General features: G+C 42.6%; 1 protein-coding gene across 1 annotated transcript in view; it reads right to left on the reverse strand.

Moving 5' to 3' along the window:
- LOC126248041 (microsomal glutathione S-transferase 1-like) overlaps nucleotides 1-813 on the reverse strand; it is a 46,531-nt gene extending 45,718 nt beyond the window's left edge. Inside the window, exon 1 of the mRNA XM_049948666.1 lies at nucleotides 626-813. Within this exon, the coding sequence (XP_049804623.1) occupies nucleotides 626-787 (162 nt within the window). The 5' untranslated portion in view covers nucleotides 788-813. The remainder of the gene's footprint in view (nucleotides 1-625) is intronic.
- Nucleotides 814-23,676: the final 22,863 nt, after the last annotated feature.

Consider the following 23,676-nt stretch of genomic DNA (forward strand, 5'->3'; position numbering starts at 1 on the left):
GTGGACGATAAATAGTTTAGACAAGAAGAGAATAGAAGCTTTCGAAATGTGGTGCTACAGAAGAATGCTGGAGATTAGATAGGTAGATCACATAACTAATGAGGAGTTATTGAATAGAACTGGGGAGAAGAGACATTTGTGGCACAACTTGACTAGAAGAATGGATCGATCGGTAGGATATGTTCTGAGGCATCAAGGAATCACCAATTTGGTACTAGAGGGCAGCGTGGAGGGTAAAAATCGTAGAGGGAGACGAAGAGATGAATACACTAAACAGATTCAGAAGGATATAGGCTGCAGTAGGTACTGGGAGATGAAGAAGCTTGCACAGGATAGAGTAGCATGGAGAGCTGCATCAAACCAGTCTCAGGACTGAAGACCACAACAACAACGACAGCAGCAAGTAGTCTAAGTTCTAGGGGACTGATGACCTCAGAATTTAAGTCCCGTAGTGCTCAGAGCAATTTGAACTATTTTTGAACCATCTTACAAAATTTTGATAGTAGTAATGATCTTTTGAAAATAATTTAGTTTCGTGATTAAAATAGAATCGAATCGTTTAGTTTCTAGCCCTCAGGGGTTAATTACCCCCCGGTTGGGGACCACTGGACCAGGCAGTACTAACCTTCTTGCGGAAGCGCTGGCGCGCCGTGAGCGGCCCCAAGGCGAGCACCTTGAGCCCGAGCAGCGCGCTGTAGTAGGCATAGTCCCTGAGCACGGGGTTGGCCACTACCAGGGCGGTGGTGGCGGCGGTCGCGGCGCCGCGGAGCTCCGACTCGAACGACATGCTGCTCGCTTCTGCGCGGCTGCAAGTGCCGCCTGCAAGCTGACCGCGGCCGTGCCTTGCGTCATCCCCGCCAAGGCCACCGCGCCGGCCGCGGCCGAGCGATAATAACCCAGCTAGCTAGCGGAACTCGGCGTTCGCCGAGCGCAGCTTCTTACCTCCTAGGTGCGCCCTCTGCGCCAAACCGGTTTTCTGCGTTGAACCCTATAGATGAGGTCAATCCCAGTCGCCCAACCTTGTAGGGGGCGAGCGGAAAACTTGCGTCCTTTCCAGCACAGTGAGTCCAAAAAGTATTATGTATATAAAGTCTGTAAATTTTATATACAGACTGATTCACGAAGATATGCAAATGTTTTAATACGTTATTCTACACGTAAAACTGAACAAAAAAATTCATATAAACATAGGTCCACAAATGTTTAGTTACGCCTAAGAAAAAATTTTGCCCGAAATTTAACAACTTTGCTAATATGAAGCCATCGTAAAACAGTACGAGGTTAAAGCACAATTTCCACCTGTTTTGTTATTACTGGTCTGGTTAATCTAATAAAACTTGCCTCTGACTTGTATCTGCAGTAGTTTTCCTGAAAGTCCAGAGCAGCAAAGATTATTATACAAGTAAATTTATAATAAATGAAAAGCACCAGTTTGCTTTTGTTCCACAATTTTACTTTTATTGTTAACCGGTTTTCGGCTTACAAGGCCATCTTCAGACGTTTACTGAGTATTATCACCAAAGAAGTTAAATGTTAACAAACGACATTGGAAGAGAAGTAACACATCTAGAATGAAGTAGAAACATACAGTAAGTAACATCTTTGCGATGAAAAAGTAAAAACTGAGCAGTACATAAATAACAATGGAATAGACAGGAAAAACTTTAGCACAAAATAGGAATAGCATGCCTGCATAACAGTTTCTATTAATAAACAAAACTAATAAAATAAAATAAAATAAGTACTAGACAAGGCTGCATCAGGAGGTATGAAACGTGGAGAGTGATACACAACCAATTAAAAGAAGAGACAGTTGTCAATGTAAATACAGAATACATAAGGAACTTAAGCAATGTCAGTAACATAAACAGAAATAAATAAATGCAGGAAAATGGAGGTGTTTGAGGGAACCTACAGTTTGAGAGTGTGGTGGTACTGCATTTTAACATTAACATTATAATCAAAGCAGTGGCTGTGTAACAGGTTTCATTAAATAAATGAGCAAAGTAGAATATGAACAGTATTTGATGAGACAAATACAAGGAGTGTTAAACATGGGTAGTAATACGAGTACCAGTTAAAAGAAAGCCTTAACTATTGAAACTACAGTCTATGTGGAATACAAAGATAACTTCAACAAAACAAAACAACTTAATGAATACAGGAAAATGGGAATATGTAGGAAGAGAGAGTGTGGGAAATAATGAACAACAAAGATGATTATATGAAGTTTAGGAGAGGGGAAGTGTTGAGCTGTGTCTGGTCATTTAGGATGTGATCTGGACTGTGAGCAAGATGTTAATTTCCAGGGCTTCCAGCAGGTTGAGTTTATGGCCTTTGTTTGCTAAGTGAAGTACATGGGACACTGGCTGGTAGTTGTGACCCTCACTCAGTACATGCTCAGCAAATGCAGAGTCTGAATTCTGCAACCTCCAGCTGCGTTCATATTCAGCCAGCCTAGTTGATATGTCTCTGCCTGACTGACCAATGTAAAATTTGTCACAATCAGAACAGGTACTGCTCAGTTTTTACTTTTTCATTGCAAAGATGTTACTTACTGTATGTTTCTACTTCAGTTTAGATGTGTTACTTCTCTTCCAATGTTATTTGCTAACATTTAACTTCTTTGGTGATAATACTCAGTAAATATCAGAAGATGGCCTTGTAAGCCGAAAACTGGTAAACAATAAAAGTAGTATTGTAGAACAAAAGCAAACTGGTGCTTTTCATTTATTATAATGTTGTTCTACCAAGAACCGACGGAAGATTCTGTTAATACAAGTAAATTTGTTTACTTTCCGTTAAGAATGCAGAAACGTTTATGTCGTTGTTGGCAACCGTTAGTGATTTTTTTCTGTCGTTTACTACCTTGAAACGAGTTAGTTTTCTGTATCGTTTAGTGAAAGAACACAGTAAAAACAATGCATTTAAGTGAAACCACATAGTAACTGTTGTAATTTGTATATTATTTATGAAATAGGAATGCCTTTCAAATTTACGGCTGAGGAATACTCCGATATTGTGTTTATTTATGGCAAATGTGATGGTAACGCTACGGCTGCAGTTAACGAATATCGCGTAAGTTATCCAACTCGGAAGATTCCGAATGCACGAGCTATTAGTGGAGTATTTCGAATGTTACGGGAGGCAGGTTCTCTATCTAGCGATCATAATCAGTACGAGCGCTCGATAAGTGAAGACGATGACGAGGATATTATGGATGCTGTTCAACGTAGCCCGGGTACCAGTACACGACGTATCTCTCAACGATTAGGCATTTCACAATCTAAGATACGGCGTACATTGAAGTGCAATAATCTGTGTCCTCACCACAAACAAAAAGTGCATCATTTACGCCTGGGAGATCTTGCCCTTCCCTTGGAGTTGTGCGACTGGTTAGATACTAATCGGCAATTACGCAAATACATTTTATTTACTGATGAGGCACTGTTTACTCGAGATGGTATAAACAATTTACATAACTAGCTCGTATGGCCTGAAGCAAACCTACATGCAACAGTGCAAAGCAATTACCAACAGTGATTTAGCATAAATGTGTGGAGTGGTATAATCAACACACACTTTATTGGACCATTCATTTTCCCAGGACGTCTAATTGGCGAGACGTACTTACAACTCCTTCAAGAAGAAATGTCCCGCTTGCTCGAAGATGTTCGACTTCCTACGCGATTGTAAATGTATTTTCAACATGACGGCACGCCTACACTTTTCACCAACGCCGTTATTACACATTTAAATGAACATTTTTCCCAGAAATGAGTTGGTCGTGGTGCGACACATCTGTGGCCTCACAGATCGCCCGATTTAACACGAACGGATGTTTGTGTATGGGGATGGATGAAAGACATAGTTTATGAGGACAAAGTCAATACACATGAGGCACTATTTGCTCGCATTGAGAATGCAATAGACGAAATTAAGAACAACCCTGTCAAACTGAAAAGAGCAACAAAATCTTTTCATGAATGTGGAACAGCAAATAAATTGACGCCACCACATGTAACTGCTCTAACACAGCATGCGACAGCTTTATGTCATTGAGTGGGTTACTATACCCCACGTATATAGCTTTGAAATTTTAACTTGCAACGTTTTCATTTTCATAATGACGTGGCCGGCCGCGGTGGTCTAGCGGTTCTAGGCGCTCAGTCCGGAGCCGCGCGGCCGCTACGGTCGCAGGTTCGAATCCTGCCTCGGGCATGGATGTGTGTGATGTCCTTAGGTTAGTTAGGTTTAAGTAGTTCTAAGTTCTAAGGGACTGATGACCACAGATGTTAAGTCCCATAGTGCTCAGAGCCATTTGAACCATAATGACGTGTATTATATTTGACGACTGTCTGCTTTCAGAATGCTTGAACAGGACCACGTATCGAAATTTCAGCCGCAATAAATAACGTTTTAACAACCTAAAGCGGAATTATTTCATTTAAAAATACAAAAATTAATATTTAGTGGGACTTCCCTTTAATGTTACGAGGCGTGTTTTTTTAAGTAAGTACCGTTTTGAAATTAAAAAAAGACATGTTAAGATATCTCAATAATTTTATTTTTACATGAAAGCCTGTACCTTAATCTACGCACTGACGCCATTACAATCTGATTCTTCCTTGTTTACGTTGTGTACTGAGTGTTTAAGATGCCTCCGATAATCGTGAGTCCCGCCGACTGTAAAGTACGGGCTGTTATAAGATTTCTTAGTGCTAAAGGCCTAAAAGCGATTGATATTCATCGTGAGATCTGTGCAGTTTACGGAGAAAACATTATGAGTGATGGAATGGTAAGAAAGTGGGTGAGAGCATTTAAAGATGGTGGCACAAATGTGCATGATGAACAACGGAGTGGGCGTCCTTCGGTCGTTAATGAAAGTTTGGTGCAGGAAGTGGACAATAAGGTGAGAGAAAACAGACGCTTTACGATTTCCTCCTTGCGGGATGACTTTCCTAATGTTTCTCGTAGTGTTTTGTATGGCATTGTGACCGAGCACTTGAATTACCGAAAATTGTGCGCACGTTGGGTACCGAAAATGTAGACGGATGTGCACAAAACCAGACGTTTAGGCAGTGCATTGACTTTCCTTGAGCGGTACCACAACGACGGTCATGATTTCTTAAGCCAAATTTTACGGGCGATGAAACATGGGTGGCCTATGTCACACCAGAATCAAAGCAACAGTCCATGGAAGTTGAGCGAGGACATCGTTTTGCTGCAATACAATGCCCGTCCGCATGTGGCGAATCAGACCAAAGATCTCATCACATCTTTTCGATGGGAAACTCTAGATCATCCTCCTTACAGCCCCGATCTTGCGCCCAGTGACTGCCATCTGTTCCTGCACTTGAAGAAACACCTGGGCGGTCAGCGTCTTCAAGACGATGACGAAGTCAAAGAAGTGGTGATGCAGTGGATAAGTCAGGCGGCAGACTTCTATGAGGAGAGTATTCAAAAACTGGTACAACGTTATGACAATTGCCTCAATATTGACGGAAAATATGTAGAAAAGTAGATTAAGGTACAGGCTTTCATGTAAAAATAAAATTATTGAGATATCTTAGCACGTCTTTTTTTAATTTCAAAACGGTACTTACTGAAAAAACACGCCTCGTATACTGCTTGCAGTTGTCTGGGTATAATGCTGATTAAATCTGCTGTCACAGAGGATGGAATTTTGTCCCATTCTTCTTGAAGAGCTTGTTTTAGGTTTCTCTTGTAAGAAATTTGTCTTTTTTTAATGTTCTGTTCTATCACTTTCCAAAAGATGTCCAGTGGGATTAATATCCGGGCCCTGAGGAGAGATGTTGAGTTGTTTTGGTGCAGGAACCACATCCTCGTGTTTCTAGCCGTGTGCTTCGAGTCATTGTCCCGTGGAAAGGTGTAGTTTCCTTAGAGATCTAATTTTTTCGGCACTGTAGACTTTGTGATATATCGTAACCTCAATAAAATGTAGTTTTCCAACACTTGCGGCACTCATACATCCACATACCATCAGGGACCATCTCCCCCTCCCTTTGGCCCCTCAACGTGTTTCACCGTGGGGACGAGGTTCTGCTGCAGAATATTCGTGTTCTTCTTACGCCACATCATGCGCCTGACATCCGAACCGAATATGTTATATTTATTTTCATCAGGAAATATAACTCTATTCCAGGAGGCTTCTTTCTTGAATCTGTGCCCCTGGACAAAATCAAAAAATTTCTCCTGATTCTGTTCGCTGACACAAATTTCTTGCGAGCCACCCTACCATTAGGCACGTACTTCTTGCAGGTATTTCTGACTGTTGGCACATATCTTCCTGCCCCTCGACTCTAACTCCCTAGTCAGCATCGAGCGATGATTTTGGAAGTTTTCGTGATTTCTCGCACGATAGCCCTCGCGTCTGCATCGATCAACGTGCGAGGGCGTCCGGTCCGTGACCGGTTTCTCAATGTTCTGGTTACACGAAAGAGATCTATTATTATGGACTGAACCGTCGATCTAGGCCTGTTGACTACTTTAGCAATTTCTTAATATGATCTGGACTGGTTATGCAAGCATAGTATAAGTTTTCTTTCAGTTAGGGTCGTCTCGCTATCCTTACAGCCCATGTTGCAAATTGTACCGTCCCCGAACGGCTCAAAACAACAATAGTGGTTATGGACGTTTGACGCCAGAGCCTGAGTCAGCATTAACATTTCATCCGCGGGTCTGAATTTTAGGCGTATTCAGATGGTGGACGAATACTTTATGTTGTAGGTTTTGTATGAGATTTTCTATTTTGTTAATCTCATTAGTGCTACGAATGTATGTTGTTCCTTGTTTTTCAATAAAAATGATTTGCTGAAGTAGTTTCCACAAGATTGGTTCTTCAGATTTTGTATTCGTCTCTTTTCACGTACTACATGCTTACTTTTTAAAACAATATACAACTAGGCGAATACTTTTTGGACTCAATATATATCGTTTTCTAGTCCTGATGCATATAAACCAAATACGATTTGGTTCCCAGAAAATCCCAAATTAAGATAATTAAAATTGTTACACATTATCCAGACCGTATTCTGCGCCAACATCTTCAAAGTAGTCCCCTCGGGAGCGAATACACCGATTCCAAGGTTTCTGCCACTTTTGGAAAGCATGCTGGAAGTGTTTCTTTGTTGTGGTGTTTAGAGTCATCCGTGAGTCCGCTTGAATCTCGTCCACTGCTTTAAATTGTCTCCCCTCCAACTTGATTTTCATCTTGGAGAGGATGAAAAAGTCACGTAGGGTTAAGTCGGGTGAATATGTCTGGTGGAGAACAACTGTCATCTTGTTTTCAATCAAAAAATATCTGAGTGATGTAGGCCGTATTGTCATAGTGGAGTACCCAGCCGCTGGTATACTGCTTTTGTGGACGTTTTCTCCATTTGTTCTTCCTCAAACGTTGTAGAACTTATCAATATGGATTTAATGTTACTCTTCATGAGCTTTTTTTTTTTTTTTTTTTTTTTTTTTTTGCAGAGCTGCTGCTGAGGTTGACGGCCATAACCACTGATTCATTTTTCGTCACCTGACAACCTCTGAAAAGTTTGGAATGTCTTAGAGCAGTTAAGTCCCTTGTAGACTTTCAAGCGATAGAGATGAGAGAGAACAGAGCAAAGTGAAGAGAAGGGAGAAGAGAGAAGGCACAAGAGAAGAAAGAGGAGAATAAACAACAGTGACATGACAACAATTGTTCAGTTCGTTTAACAGAATACGTTATGTATTCCTTAACTTATTGCCAGGCTATTACAGAGGTTCTGAACTGTCTACTATCATGCCAAATCTTATCTCTCACTTCATGAACATATACTAGTGTGATGTTGGTTCTGATCGTCTTTCTTATTATTTGCCCATATTAATCTCTTTTTCATATATAATCACAAACATGATGTTGCACAGAAAATCTTTTCACCTGTTGATTTTACAACTTATAAATGTATGTAATTTTAATTAATATAACAAATTGGATCTATAATGAACAGTTAAAAATTTGAGCATATACTGTATTTACATCTTCTTTATGCTATTAATAGTACGCTGCATGAGGTACTGTGAGATTGAGGCAAAGCAGTTTTGCAGGAATTAGGACGTCACAATTAAAGGGGCACTCCTCTGAACCCCATAATTGTCTCCCACTGCTACGAAGAAGTTTGAAATTTGGCGCAAAGGTGCCTACAGCCATCCTCTGTAGTGGTGCAAAAGCCTGGCACCCTGCGGAATCACGTATCGGGTTCAGCGACGCTTCAAACAGCAAGGTGTCGACAAATGCGAAAGAAACGCCAGGACACCGAAGTTCATGTGAGGGGTAAGGTGTGATAATGATTTCACGTTAGAACCACAGTTCTGCCCGACGTAACCGTGGATGTGTCAAACTATATAGAAAGGTCGTCACACCCCGTATTGCCGGTCGGGGTGGCCGAGCGGTTCTTGGCGCTACAATCTGGAACCGCGCGACCGCTACGGTCGCAGGTTAGAATCCTGCCTCGGGCATGGTTGTGTGTGATGTGCTTAGCTTAGTTAGGTTTAATTAGTTCTAAGTTCTAGGGGACTGATGACCTCAGAAGCTAAGTCCCATAGTGCTCAGAGCCATTTGAACCACGCCCCGTATTACTACACACTTCACCCCTTCACTTGATGCCTCTACGACGGATGCTAGAACTGCGACTCCCAGCGTTGAAATCACTCCGTTTTTTTTATGGGTAGACGAAGAAAACATTTCAGACACACTGTCACTCAGTAACTGACATGAAAAGATCGCAGGAGGTGGCATAAAGAGCGTCAGTGAAACCACACGTTACGTTATGGCGGATTTCCACGCATTTCAGGTCGAAAACAACAGTTCGCAGTGCGGTGAATAACAAAGACGACGTTCTTGACAAGTTTCACACTGCTGACACTCCCTCCCTCCCAAACGTTCAACACTTTTCTAAGGACATCGTGGGTCCGCAATCCCCTTGAAGGTGTCTGACTTCTTTGGAGTGTAGCGTAGCAGAATTAACCACTGAAGACCTTTCAATACTATTCGACTATATCTGAAAGTGAAAGTGATTTAAAGCAGTAAAGGGTGTTTCAGCCCTACTGTTTCACGCCCTCCTGTGGCGTGACCACAAGGGGGTGTGACATTGCACGTGCTTGAATAAAAGGGAAAAGGATCTCGTTAATAAATCCTCTCCCCCCCCCCCCCCCCCCCCAATGTCGGCAACACCCACCCACACATTGTTGTTGGGTACTTTAAAACAGTTCCTGTACGTGATGATGATGTTTGGTTTGTGGGGCGCTCAAGTGCGTGGTTATCAGCGCCCATACATATTCCCAATCGGTACACAGTCCAATCTAGCAACTTTTATGAATGATGAGAACAACACAAACACCAGTCCCCGGGGCAGAGAAAATCCCCAACTCGGCTGGGAATCGAACCCGGCACCCCGTGACCCACAGGTAGCACCGCTAGTCACTAGACGACGAGCTGCGGTCGTTCCTGTATAGAGACAGCCATTCACTGACTCCTATGCTTCAGCATGACAGGCACCCCTTTAGACACTCTTTAGTTTTCGCATGCGGCCAGCAGACGTTAGTTTAACGACGTGGCGCCACTCAAAATCGTTGCCTGTTACTCCTGCGCCAAGGAATCAGTGAACAGCTGTCTCTGTACAGGGACAATTTTGAAGCGCCCAACAAAGATGCGCAGGTGGCACCGAGGGTATTGCCGGATTGGAAAGCGGCGGGGGTTCTTAAAGGGAACCACTGCCATTTTATTCACGGGATGTCAATGTCGCACCCTCTGTTATCACGCCATAGGAGGGCGCTGAAACAGGAGTACTGAAAAAGCTTAAACACTATTTCCTGCTTCAGATAAGGTTCAAATTTTGTCGAATGGTCTTCAAAGTTCCCGAGTGATTCCCCTCTGTATACCAGAGCAAAAAATAGCGATCGCACTACACTCCAAATGGCTCATATCGCTTTCAATGAGACTGTATCCCCACAACGCTCTTACAGAGTTGTCGAATCGTCTGGAGCGGTATCAGCAGCATCAAAGATTGACAAGAACGTCGTCCTGTAAATCACAGCACTGCGAAGTGTCACTTTCGACAGTGAAATGTGTGGGAATCAATGACTGAAGGGAAGGGCTGGTTTCATAGACGCCCTTTATGTCACCCTCTGACGTTTTTTAGTGTCGTTTCTGAGCAGTGGTGTGTCTGCCTCGGCCACCAATGAGGGAAGACGCATCAAGAGAAGGAGTGAAATGCGGATAAGATGGGGCGTGACGACCTTCCCATGGTGTGACACATTCACCGTGGCAGTGGACAGAATTGTGGTGAAATATGGTGCTAGTGTGACATCACTAACCCACCTCGCGCCTCACATGAACTTCTGAGCTCTGACTTTCCTTTCGCATGTGTCAACACATTGTTGTTCGAAGCATCGCCGAGCTCATGCAGAAAATCGCAGAACGCCACGCTTTTGCACTTCTACAAAGGAAAGTTGTAGGCATCCTTGAGCCAAATTTCAAACTTTCGCGTCGGGACAATTACGAGTTTTCGAAAAAGTGACTCATTAATTGAGTTATGCAATGTAGTTCAAAACGACATTTTTGTGTGTCTGGCTGGTCTGTTGTACAGTATCAATCTTCCACGATACACACATTTATGGCACAAGGTGACGTTAAAACGAGTAATATGTAAGTCATTGTTGAACTTGATACTGTAATGATACAAAATTTTTTTTGAATAAAAACAATTTTCTTTCGTCAGTTCTCTTTGATGATATACATAACTGCTTCCAGTATATAAATGCTGCGAAGGAGTAAGTGTTTCATACTGAAATACAGAATGAAAGGGTAATTTTTTATACCCCGTCATTTTCTTCCATTGCGATGCACAAGATCAAAATAGGCTCGAAGGTGCCTAGAACCTTCCCTTGTAATGGTGCAAAAACCGTGACGCCTCCTAGGAATCGGCGTCACTTCAAACATGAAGGGGCTGACTCACACAAAAAAGAAGCCAGTGCTCCGAGGTTCATATGAGGTGTAAAGTGGGTTAATGATGTCGCGCTGGCACCACATTTCCTCACTATTCTGTCTGTGGTGTGCGTACTGTAAGACTTTCGGTACACACACCATCAGATTATTTGACTTGTCGCTCTAACGAAGTAGGCGAGTGTCAGCAATATGTCTCTTGGTCTTATCGTGGCGTGTTTATCTTCTGCCTTTAGGTCAGACGATAGAAGTGCCACTTTCACGCTTAGAGTAGCAGATTGACGGTGACCAACTTTAAACAGAACTTGATTAATTTTCACACACATTTATTTAAATAATAAAAAAGCATAGACATTACGTGACTTGATTCTGGATGCTGTTTACAAGTTCCTTTGGTCTTGGTACGTTAATCTTGTTCTCACATATCTCTGATACCTGACAAAGTGTCTATTCATTTATCTTCATGGCTATGTACAGGAATATGATAATCTTCTTAGGTGCAGACTGAAACTTGACTATAGACTGGTACAGACTAATGCAGACTGGTACAGACTGGTGCAGACAAATGCAGACTGACTAATCGGAGGTCTGTACACTCGTTATAATACCTCGCGCGTTCAGGTATCACTGCGCGAGTGTGATCCGCGAGGAGAAAAGGTTCTACGTTAGCAGCGATCTCATTGGCTGCGTTACATATTAATACGCGGATCGGCGGAAGCAGAATTTGGTCCGTCTCTAAGGCAGCGCCATCTTGTAGTGCGGAGACGGACGAGCGCTGCGCCTGCGCTGTTGTGCTTAGCGGGGCGCGCTCTAGTGGGAAAGTTGTGTACGCGCTGACTACGCGGAACTATGTACAGAACACTGTCCAAACCCACCGTGGACGCGTCGCGACCCACACCCATATCTCACCGCTTCTCCGGACGCCTCTGCGCTGGAGGTCAGAACCGCAACGCGCAGCGTTGGAATCACGTGGTGTTCTTGTGGGTGGCAGAGGAAAACATTTCAGACAAACTGCTGCTCAGAATAGACACTCAAAGGCCTTTGGAGATGTAAGGGAGTGAATGAAACCACTCCTTCTCTTGGAGCGTTCATTTTCACCCTTTTTGTGGTCGAAAACGACAGTTCCCAGTGTGATGTGCCACATGACGACGTTCGTGACAACTTTTGACACTGATGGCATCTTCCAGACCGCCGGGAAAGTCGATCCTTGTCTGAGGACAAGGGTCTACAACTCTATTGAACGTGATCTCACCCACTTGGAATCTAGCATGACCGCAATTTTTGCTCTGGTGCACAGAGTGCAACCACTAGAGACCACCCTAAACCGTCAGACGAAATTTGGCCGCGATCGAAGCAGAAAACGTTGTTTATGCTTTTTCATCCCCCCTTATTCGCGCCGTCCTATGGCGTGTGCATGGCGCAGGGGGTTCCAAAATGACACGCACGCGAATAAAACGGCAAAGGGTCCCTTTAAGACTCCAGATCACCATACCCTCGATGCCACCCGCGTATCTTTGTTGGTCCCTCTAAACGTGTTACTATACAGACACACCCACCTAACAGGCGCCGGCGGGATAGGCAACCCTTTCGACACTAGTGTCTGCTGGCCACACAAAATCTAACCTCACGAGAGGAAGATTGTAGTTGTCGGATCATGCGTCATTGATGGAATTGCTAGCTCACCTCGACTAAATCTCAGACGAGTCATTTGGCAAGCAATTTCGAGCAGTATTACGGGACGCCACCTTGTCAAGTATTTCTTCTATGGAAAATGAACTGCTACGTTTAGTAGCAGCTGCAGTTGACATCCGTAACCCTATTAACACTTGCAAAAAATATATTAAATAAATGGGAGCTGTAATTTACTAAACTTGTTTTGTAACACTACAGGCTATCTTACGGATCAAATCTCACTTTTCAGCCGGCCGCGGTGGTCTAGCGGTTCTAGGCGCGCAGTCCGGAACCGCGCGACTGCTACGGTCGCAGGTTCGAATCCTGCCTCGGGCTTGGATGTGTGTGATGTCCTTAGGTTAGTTAGGTTTAAGTAGTTCTAAGTTATAGGGGACTGATGACCACAGATGTTAAGTCCCATAGTGCTCAGAACCATTTTTTTCTCACTTTTCACTGACGCCAAGTGAGTTGTGTACATCTTTCCATTGTGCTAAAACAATTCGTTTTTAGTTTATTAGACCTCACTTCCTTTCTCATTCACTTGTTTCATAGCTTATCTGCAAGTATTTACACAGTTTGTTTCGCAATGTTGACGTGTTATAGAAATGTTGTCAGTAGCAGCACTGCTGATAACCATAACTCTTTTTTATAAATTATATGAGGGAGAGTGATAGTTTATGAAGTGACTATGGACTTGAATATTGCTGTACAATGGATTTGCCCTTAACAGTTGATTAAAATGCCCACTAAATATTACATTAGGTCATTCTATTTAGAAATAAAGTAATTAAATAACTCGGGAAATAGTTTCATAAGTAACTGAAAAGCATCAGCTGCAGCTCAGTATCTTGTGACTAAAGCAGTGAATTTCCGATCATTTCTACTTCTTCAGCACAAGGTTAAAAATACTATTTACTGAAAAATTGGAGGGTGTATTTTGTGGCACTTCTTAATATGAATGGCAGCTCCAGCCTTAACTTCATTTCTTAAAGTGGTTTGTGGTCCCTGAATATCTACAAATTCTAATGTAAAGTTTTTATTCAGCGTTGGCAAAGGGAAACGAACCAAAACTACGTAACTGTACCTGGTGCATAAAAATTTCTCGGTTCACTTGCCGCATCAATTGAACCAAGAAATTTTTATGCAAGGAGTCCGTCGCGAAAAACTTCGTAGCCAGCTATGCCTAATAACTATCAAATGAGTCACAGTCATATTGTCACACACCGTTGCTAATTAGCCAGTCAGCCATATTGCATATGCAAATCGTATGTGATCTATAAGACTGTCTGGGATTCCCATGCAATCAGTGACCAATCGCTGTGATTTGCCCACAGGTGAGCGATATACGAAGCGATTAAATGCCTATGCGACGCATCACTGCAATCTGTAGCTCTTGTGAGACTCTTAAAGTGCCCAACAGTGGTGTACGGGAGGTTGACACCCAACAGTAGTGCGCGGGAGATGACACCGAGGGTGTTGCCAAACTGAGGTATCATAGAGAGAGCCTTTGCCCGTGTCAGTGTTTTATCCCCCTCCCCTCCCCGTGCAAACGCCACAAGAGGATGCGAAAAAGGAGGGATGAAAAAGCATAAACACCGTTTTCTGCTCTGAATTTCGTCGAATGGTTTTGATCGGCCCCTAATGGTTCCACCCCCTGTGCCAAAGCAGTAATTCTTCACAATTTCGCTAGCAACACTGCGGTCCTCAGGATCCCATCACATGTCTCAGCCTTTCGTAAACTTTGTGAACTTCTTCGCCATACTTCACTAACAGTGCTGTCATCTGATTGCAGCGTTGTTGTACGTACACTATGTGATCAAAAGTATATGGACACCTGGCTGAAAATGACTTACAAGTTCGTGGCACCCTCCACCGGCAATTCTGGAATTCAGTATGGTGTTGACCCACCCTTAGCCTTGGTGACAGCTTCCCATCTCGTAGGCATACGTTCAATCAGGTGCTGGAAGGTTTCTTGGGGAGTGGCAACCCATTCTTCGCGGAGTGCTGCACTCAGGAGAGGTATCGATGTCGGTCGGTGAGGCCTGTCACGAAATCGCGTTCAAAAACATCCCAGAGGTGTTCTATAGGATTCAGGTCAGGACTCTGTGCAGGGCAGTCAATTACAGGGATGTTGTTGTCGTGTAACCACTCCGCCACAGGCCGTGCAGTATCAACAGTCGCTCGATCGTGTTGAAAGGTACGGTCACCATCCCGGAATTGATCTCCAACAGTGAGAAGCAGGAAGGTGCTTAGAACATCATCGTAGGCCTGTGCTGAGATAGTGCCACGCAAAACAACAAGGGGTGCAAGCCTCCTCATGAAAAGCACGACCTCACCATAACCCCACCCCCTCAGAATTTCACTATCGGCACTACACGCGCTGGCAGATGACGTTCACCGGGCATTCGCCATACACACACCCTGCCATCGGATCGCCACATTGTGTACCGTTTACGCTTCTTACACCAAGCGAAGGGTCGTTTGGCATTTACCGGCGTGATGTATGGCTTATGAACAGCCGCTCGACCATGTAATCCAAGTTTTCTCTCCTCCCGCCTAATTGTCATAGTACTTGCAGTGGATCCTGATGCAGTTTGGAATTCCTGTGTGATGGTCTGGATAGATGTTTGCCTATTACACATTACGAGCCTATTCAACTGTCGGCGGTCTCTGCCAGTCAACAGACGAGGTCAGTCTGTACGTTTTTGTGCTGTACGTGTTCCTTCAGGTTTCCACTTCATTATCACATCGGGAACAGTTGACCTAGGGATTTTTAGGAGTGTGAAAATCTCGCGTACAGACGTGTGATACAAGAGACACTCAATCATGTGACCACGTTCGAAGTCCGTGAGTTCCGCGGAGCGCCCCATTCTATTCTCTCATGATGTCTAATGACTACTGAGGTCGCTGATACGGAGTAACTGGCAGTAGGTGGCAGCACAATGCACCAGATATGAAAAACGTATGTTTTGGGTGGTGTCCGGATACTTCTGATCACATAGTGTATAAAGTATCTCAACAATGTCGTGTCGCCGAAATTTTAACTGTTATGCTTTAATTATTTTCTTGTATTCATAGTTTAACCAAGAACTTACGTCATGCTTTTAAAATCATTAAGATATGTAGCTATTACTGGCAATTCATTAACATGTGATTTTTAATCTATCCTGTATGAATAGCTGAAATCACAGCGAGCCTTCTCTTTATGATGGACCGAAGTTACACTCAAGGGGAACAAAATGGAAACCTTAAATAATGGCAGGATTCATGTGGTTTACTTTGTGCAATTTATCTCCCTAATTTCATACGGACTAATTCTATGTAGCAACTCAATTCAAGCACAAAAGGTATCTGTAGTCCATAAGAATGTTACAAGAATCGTATGTTAATTCATGAAATTGAAGGAAAGTAAAAATGAGCCAAGGTACCACACTGAAGGATGGATACATCATGAAAGAAGAAGTTGGGCTTTAACTGCAGCACAGAACAGTATATCCGCTCTCTCGTGCGATTTGCTATTGATGAAATGCACTTGTTCAGAAGAAACAACTGTGTAGCTTCGATAAACAAAAGACGCTGGTGGCGGTGATGATTCTGGTGGCACTGAACAGCTTGCGACGACAGTATTTCCAGTGAGCCACTGTATAGTTCGGTGCGAGAGCGTGCAGTAAGTTTGTTAGAAACTTTTTGCCTCAACACCAGCTATCTTCTGTCCACCGAGTGTAGTCGTATGTGAAATATTGATTTAGGAGTGCATGAGCACCCGACTCACTCTACGTTACTCGTTTACTTAATCAACTAGAGAGCTTCGAGCAGTCGGCAAAAGGTGTTTTGTTACTCTTCCAGAGCAGTTCTGAAAATATCTCCTGACGAACTAAAGCATATTAATGAGACTGACATCTCGCAGTGACGTAAATTACAACATGAATTTCTACATTCATCAGAAAGATCAGGATATATTGCTTGAAATAATTTGTACACCTGACTGTTTTTTTACAAAATCCTAATATTGCTACGTAATTGATAAGTGGCGTGACTATACAAGCCAAAAAAATTATAGGCTGCAATTACACAAAAGTGTACTGCGGTGTTACACTTTGCATAGAGTGCGTGTGCTGTTTTGTTTCCAAGAATACCCAGAAACGGTGACACTGCTAATTATGAGATTTAATATCACATTATTGATACAACTAGATGATCACAATAATTCAAACGCTGATATGGAATCTGAGGGAGAATTGAACTGATCTACATCTACATCTACACGCATATTTCGCAAGCCACTGTATGATGTGTGTGATCATCTAGATGTTTCCAGGCGTAATGAAGGTTCTTTGCATAGCCGAAAATCTGACTGGTATATCTGTTACTTCATCAGGTCGTCCGCTGTTATCTCAGAGGCACAGCCGTTTCCAACTTCTTCCCTAGAGTAGCTAGTGTATGTGTGTCTGTTGGCTGGAGAATTACTCAAATGAAACGCATTGATTTGAGTGTCGAAAGTGAAGTTTCAAGGTTAATACAATTTGAAGCTGCAATACATCTCATATTCTAGTTGAATGTAGAGTAATTTTTCTAGATTACTTAACTTCATTTGTATATGAACTGGTATCCATGTATTCCTCAACAAGAATAAGAAGACCAACACAGTACTATGATTTGTATCTCAAGTCCTTTAAGATAGCCGGCCGGTGTGGCCGAGCGGTCCTAGGCGCTTCAGTCTGGAACCGCGCTACCGCTACGGTCGCAGGTTCGAATCCTGCCTCGGGCATGGATGTGTGTGATGTCCTTAGTTAGGTTTAAGTAGTTCTACGTTCTAGGGGACTGATGACCTCCGATGTTAAGTCCCATAGTGATCAGAGCCATTTGAACCTTTAAGATATAACTTTTTTGCAGTATTTGACCTTGTGCTAACAACGACGATGCAAAAAATATTTCACACTTAGGCATGGTTAACGTAACTGTTGTATGGCTCATTTTCCTCGAATAGAATAAAGCTAGTAAGTGAAGACTACGTTGTCCTTACACACACTCTAAACGCTTTATAATGAAATTTATCAATTGGTTTGGAAACACTGAAATGCATAATTCGTCTATGGCCATATTAAGTAAAGAGATAATCTTAGTCTAATATCTCCATCCGCTCCCCAGACCACATCCACCATAGCAGGCAAATTATTGCTCTAATTTTCCCAGTTTACGACGAATGCAATGATATGAGTCTTCCATCCGTTTCTATTATCACTGTAGGTTCCAAAGTACTATCTTCGTCTCTGTTGTTCAGCTGTACCTTTCAAACATTACCTCCCCTGGACGTCTCATTGTCCTTATTTGCGTATTCGGGAATTATTTGTGTGTGGCACAGCTTTCATGGAACTGTAGCACATATACGTTTCATTCATGACGCTATAGAGTTTCTAATATCACAAAAAGAAGTTTTACACCCAAATTTTGTAAATTAGGAATGCATCGGAAAGTAACTCTTCTTTTAGTATGTAGCCTCACACATAAAAGTACGGGTTGTTTCAAAAACTTTCATCCGATTTCACAAGACTATCAGTATGAGTGAATGAAGATACATCCATAGGACCATCCATAGGACTACAAAGTTTATTTTTTCAGAACAACCATCCGATTTTACAGCAGTGATATACATAAGGGGCGATAAAAACAGTTTCCGTTCGGAGACCGTACCATCCAGATCGGTATGCCAGTTAGGCAAAATTGCCATGAGCACAGAGGCAATCGTGCCACTGGCACACCAGGTTGAAGATATCTTTCTGGTAAAACGCCGTGTCCTGCTGCGTGAAGAAGACAGGAATTGTCTGCTGCATATTCTCGTCCGACAGGAATCCCCGACCCTTCGAGGTCTTTTTGAATGGAGTATAGGTGTGATAATCGCTTCATTCCGCTAACCTAATGTAAAACAGACATTTACACTGTCGTTGTAGAGGAGCTCAGGGTTTCTAGGACAGGTACTACAATATCACTGTCTTCTTGGTCGCCGCAGGCTTAATAAATTTCATATGCTTATTTGACTGAATTGTCTACACTTACTTCTATACTCTGCAGACCGCCATGCATTAGGTGGAAGAGGGTACTTTCTGTACGACTATGAAGAGGATGTAGATGAAGATGAAATGGGAGACATTATACTGCGTGAAGAGTTTGACAGAGCACTGAAAGACCTAAGCCGAAACAAGGCCCCGGGAGTAGACAACATTCCATTAGAACAGGGCTTCACAACATACGTGCTCGCGGAGCAAGCTGTGAGCAGCAAGGCGCGAGCACGGAGCAGCGCGAGCACGCTACCCCCACTACCGGACCAGAGCGGAGAGTGGGGAGAGTCACGTGGGGCACACAACAGCTGCCGCCAGTCAATGTAAATCCGCGGCCACCTGCAGGGATATCACTCACGAATTATTACTGTGACGAATGAAACAAATAAAGGAGAATGTACACACGCCACATAATTTTATTAGCTTAGTGTATGCCTCTACATTCGCATTAATTTGTGAACTGTTACACAATAAAAGGTGTCACTGAAGTGTGTGATTCTCGGTTATCTTGTACTTTTTGCCCTTTACAGTTGCGTCTATGTTCGGAGTAATTATTCTTGTGCATCGTAGGCGCAGCGTGCAGTTTAAATTTCGATCAGACAATGCGTTTCTCAGGTGCGTCTTGTCACATTTCATTGCAGAGAACAGTTGTTCACAAACATACCTGGAACCGAACATTGATATTATTGTAGCCGCCAGTTTGTGCAAACGAGGAAATCTATCCTGAGGGAAGTGTCTGTAGAATTCCAAAATGTTTTTCTTGTTCTGAAATTTGTCTGTGTATTTTCTGTCACACTGCAGGTCAATAATTTCTAGTTGCAGCTCAGGACGAATCTCTTCAATATTTGCTGAATATGGAGAGGAGAACAGATCAAAATCACTGTCTAGTGCTGTCAGATCTTGAAAGCGTTGATCAAATTCTTCCTTAAGGGCAACTAAACTATGTGAATAACGTTCACAGTCTTTGTGAACATCTTCCATGGATGATAATTTAGGAAAATGAGCTAGATTTCCTGTTTCCAGCTAACTCACCCAAAGTGTCAATTTCATTTTAAAAGCTCGTATTCGATCTATGAAATGAGTAATTAGCAGATCTTTACCTTGTAGTGAAATGTTCAAAGCATTCAGATGGGTAGTTAAATCTGCTAAGAATGCGAGATCACATTTCCATGAAGACTCAATTCAGGAACACACATGTTATTTATTTCCATGAACATATTTATCTCATCTAATAGGCAAAAAAATCGATTTAATAATTCGCCACGACTAAGCCAGCGGACCTCGCTGTAGTAAGGCGGGCTACCACACTGGCTTTCTACATCCTCAAGAAAGCTTTTAAATTGCCTGTGTTGTAGCCCATGCTTCCTTATATAATTGGTTGTACGAACAACAACACTCATTGCATTTTTTAGAGTGATACTCTTTGCACATAAGTTTTCCTGGTGGATCACACAGTAAACGCCCCATATTTCATTCGGCACGGTCAGTTTTTGCATTTTCTCCTTCAACAGCGCAACGAAACCTGATTTTTTCCCTGTCATCGCTGGTGCACCATCTGTAGACAATGAAACTAAAGAATTCCACGACAATCCTATATTTTCAACACTTTCTTCAATACTACTTAAAATATCACCTCCGGTTGTAGTGTTCTTCATGGCTACTACATCGAGGAGCTCCTCCCTCACCTGAAGATCTCTTTTAACACCTCTAATAAATATGGCAAGCTGCGCTGTTCCAGTGATATCAACACTTTCGTCTAGAGCTAGAGAAAAGCCATAAAATCTATACAGATATTTGCAAACTGGCTCTGGACGTCGTTTGCCATGTCCTGTATGCGACGCATAATGGTCATGTTAGATAATGGCACAATCCGAAACTGTTCAACTTGAGATGGACACAAATGTTCCGCTGCAACTACCAAACATTCTTTTATTAAATCGCCATCAGTGAAGGGGCGCTGGGATTTTGCTAAAAGCAAAGCAATTTTGTAACTCACTCTGAGACCTCCCTCAGTTGATTTTCCTTCGTCGTCCAGATCTTCTTCGGACAGCTTTCTTTTAAGTTTAATACCTTCCTGTGCACGATCTGGTCCATCACATTTTCCACTTCCGTAGTCTTTCGCGTGGTACGACATATAATGTCGCTGCAAATTAAATTTCCTAAAAGAATTCAGCGTTTTGTGACATACTAAACATTTTGCAACACCATCTTTTTCTGTAAACAGATACAATTCCTCCCAACTGCGAAAGCATCGTTGTGGTTACACAACGGCTACTTGACATGATTCTTAACCAGCGAAGTGACTGTTAGAGCTGATCGTAGTACTTTAAACGTTACACAGTCAGCGCTATTTCAATAGGCAAGCTGCGGCCCTATTCAAACGTGCGCGCGCATTCCCCTGCCTCCCCTCCCTCCCTATTCCGCGACCATGCACCTGCTCGCGAGCACGTGCCTGAGCAGACGCGGGTACTCGAGCTCAAAACCGGCCAGTTGTTAAGCCGTGAATTAGAACTACTGACAGCCTTGGGAGAGCCAGTCCTGACAAAACTCTACCATCTGGTGAGCAAGATGTATGAGACAGACGAAATACCCTCAGACTTCAAGAAGAATATAATAATTCCAATCCCAAAGAAAGCAGGTGTTGACAGATGTAAAAATTACCGAACTATCAGTTTAATAAGTCACAGCTGCAAAATACTAAAGCGAATTCTTTACAGACGAATGGAAAAACTAGTAGAAGCCGACCTCGGGAAAGATCAGTTTGGATTCCGTAGAAATAATGGAACACGTGAGGTACTACTGACCCTACGACTTATCTTAGTAGATAGATTAAGGAAAGGCAAACCTACGTTTCTAGCATTTGTAGACTTAGAGAAAGCTTTTGACAGTGTTGACTGGAGTACTCTCTTTCAAACTCTGAAGGTGGCAGGGGTAAAATACAGGCAGCGAGGGCTATTTACAATTTGTACAGAAACCAGATGGCAGTTATAAGAGTCGAGGGACATGAAAGGGAAGCAGTGGTTGGGAAGGGTGTGAGACAGGGTTGTAGCCTCTACCCGATGTTATTCAATCTGTATATTGAGCAAGCAGTAAAGGAAACAAAAGAAAAATTCGGAGTAGGTATTACAATCCATGGAGAAGAAATAAAAACTTTGAGGTTCGCCGATGACATTGTAATTCTGTCCGAGACAGCAAAGGACTTGGAAGAGCAGTTGAAAGGAATGGACAGTGTCATGAAAGGAGGATATAAGATGAACATCAGCAAAAGCAAACAAGGATAATGGAATGTAGTCGAATTAAATCGGGTGATGCTGAGGGAATTAGATTAGGAAATGAGACACTTAAAGTAGTAAATGAGTTTTGCTATTTGGGGAGCAAAATAACTGATGATGGTCGAAGTAGAGGATATAAAATGTAGACTGGCAATGGCAAGAAAAGCGTTTCTGAAGAAGAGAAATTTGCTAACATCGAGTATAGATTTAAGTGTCAGAAAGTCGTTTCTGAAAGTATTTGTATGGAGTGTAGCCATGTATGGAAGTGAAAATTGGACGATAAATAGTTTGGACAAGAAGAGAATAGAAGCTTTCGAAATGTGGTGCTACAGAAGAATGCTGAAGATTAGATGGGTTGATCACATAACTAATGAGGAGGTATTGAGTAGAATTTGGGAGAAGAGGAGTTTGTGGCACAACTTGACTAGAAGAAGGGATCGATTGGTGAGACATGTTCTGAGGTATCAAGGGATCACCGATTTAGTATTGGAGGGCAGCGTGGAGGGTAAAAACCGCAGAGGGAGACGAAGAGATGAATACACTAAGCAGATTCAGAAGGATGTAGGTTGCAGCAGGTACTGGCAGATGAATAAGCTTGCACAGGATAGAGTAGAATGGAGAGCTGCATCAAACCAGTCTCAGGACTGAGGACCATAACAACAACATGATTCCCCCCTCCCCCCGTTTTTTTCCCAGTTCCAGTCGCTAGTAATACGCGAGGCAAATGACCGTTGCTAAGCCTCCGTATCACCTGTAATTTATTTAATTTACAGTCATCGCTATTTCATGATTTATATGTGGGAGGACGTAGTATATTGTTTGACTCCTCTTGAAACATCGGTTCTTGGAAGTTTAATAGTAACACTCTCCATTATGTAGAACGCTTCTTTTGTTAGTGTCTGGTACTGGAGATAGATGAGTATTTTCGTTCATCCTCCCCCTAGCTACACGAACCCGTGACGAAACGCACCGCTTTCCTTTGGATAGTCCATACCCCATTTCTTAATCTGGTAAGGGTTCCAGATCGACGGGAATTGTTAAGAACCTATGGAACGGGGAATATTTAAACTATCATCTTAGTAGATGAATTCCAGTGACTCTCAGTCTGGGATCTGCAGTAAATTTGGTCGCTATACTAGAACTGTTCGCATTACGTCTCTTCGAACCGAGTGTCCCTACCTTAAGTTTCAAAGGTAGAACATCTAGTACTAGACGAAGTATATGACAAAAGTGTTTATACTGAAGGTCTGAACTAAAGTGTCTTCAGAATTAATGACTAAATAAAATTCATTACCGAAGAGCTTTCTTCTCGTTGCCACTGGCGTCCATCTTGACTAAGATATCTTTTGAATTTAATCTCATCAATTCAAGTGTTAGTTTTGAAATGCACCAGAAGACTTGAATTACCAGATACAGAATGTGTCTTCTTTTACCTTTAACTTGGTTTGCTCCTTGGAGTCAACACTTTCTTGTTTCTTCTAAAGCGAACAATACGGGGCATGATATTCCACAGCCGTCGTTTCCCGGTTACCAGCAAGGAATACCTCCTGCGTTTCCCCTTGACAAGCCTTCAGACTCTCCTCAATCTGGCTTTCCTTAGTAAGTGAAGTTCATTAGGACCCATACCGCATACTACTGAATCGAACTATTTTAATCAAAACTGACATGAAATGGAACAAGAAGAATC

Source organism: Schistocerca nitens, chromosome 1, assembly GCF_023898315.1.
Source record: "Schistocerca nitens isolate TAMUIC-IGC-003100 chromosome 1, iqSchNite1.1, whole genome shotgun sequence".
Classification (NCBI taxonomy): Eukaryota; Metazoa; Arthropoda; class Insecta; order Orthoptera; family Acrididae; genus Schistocerca; species Schistocerca nitens.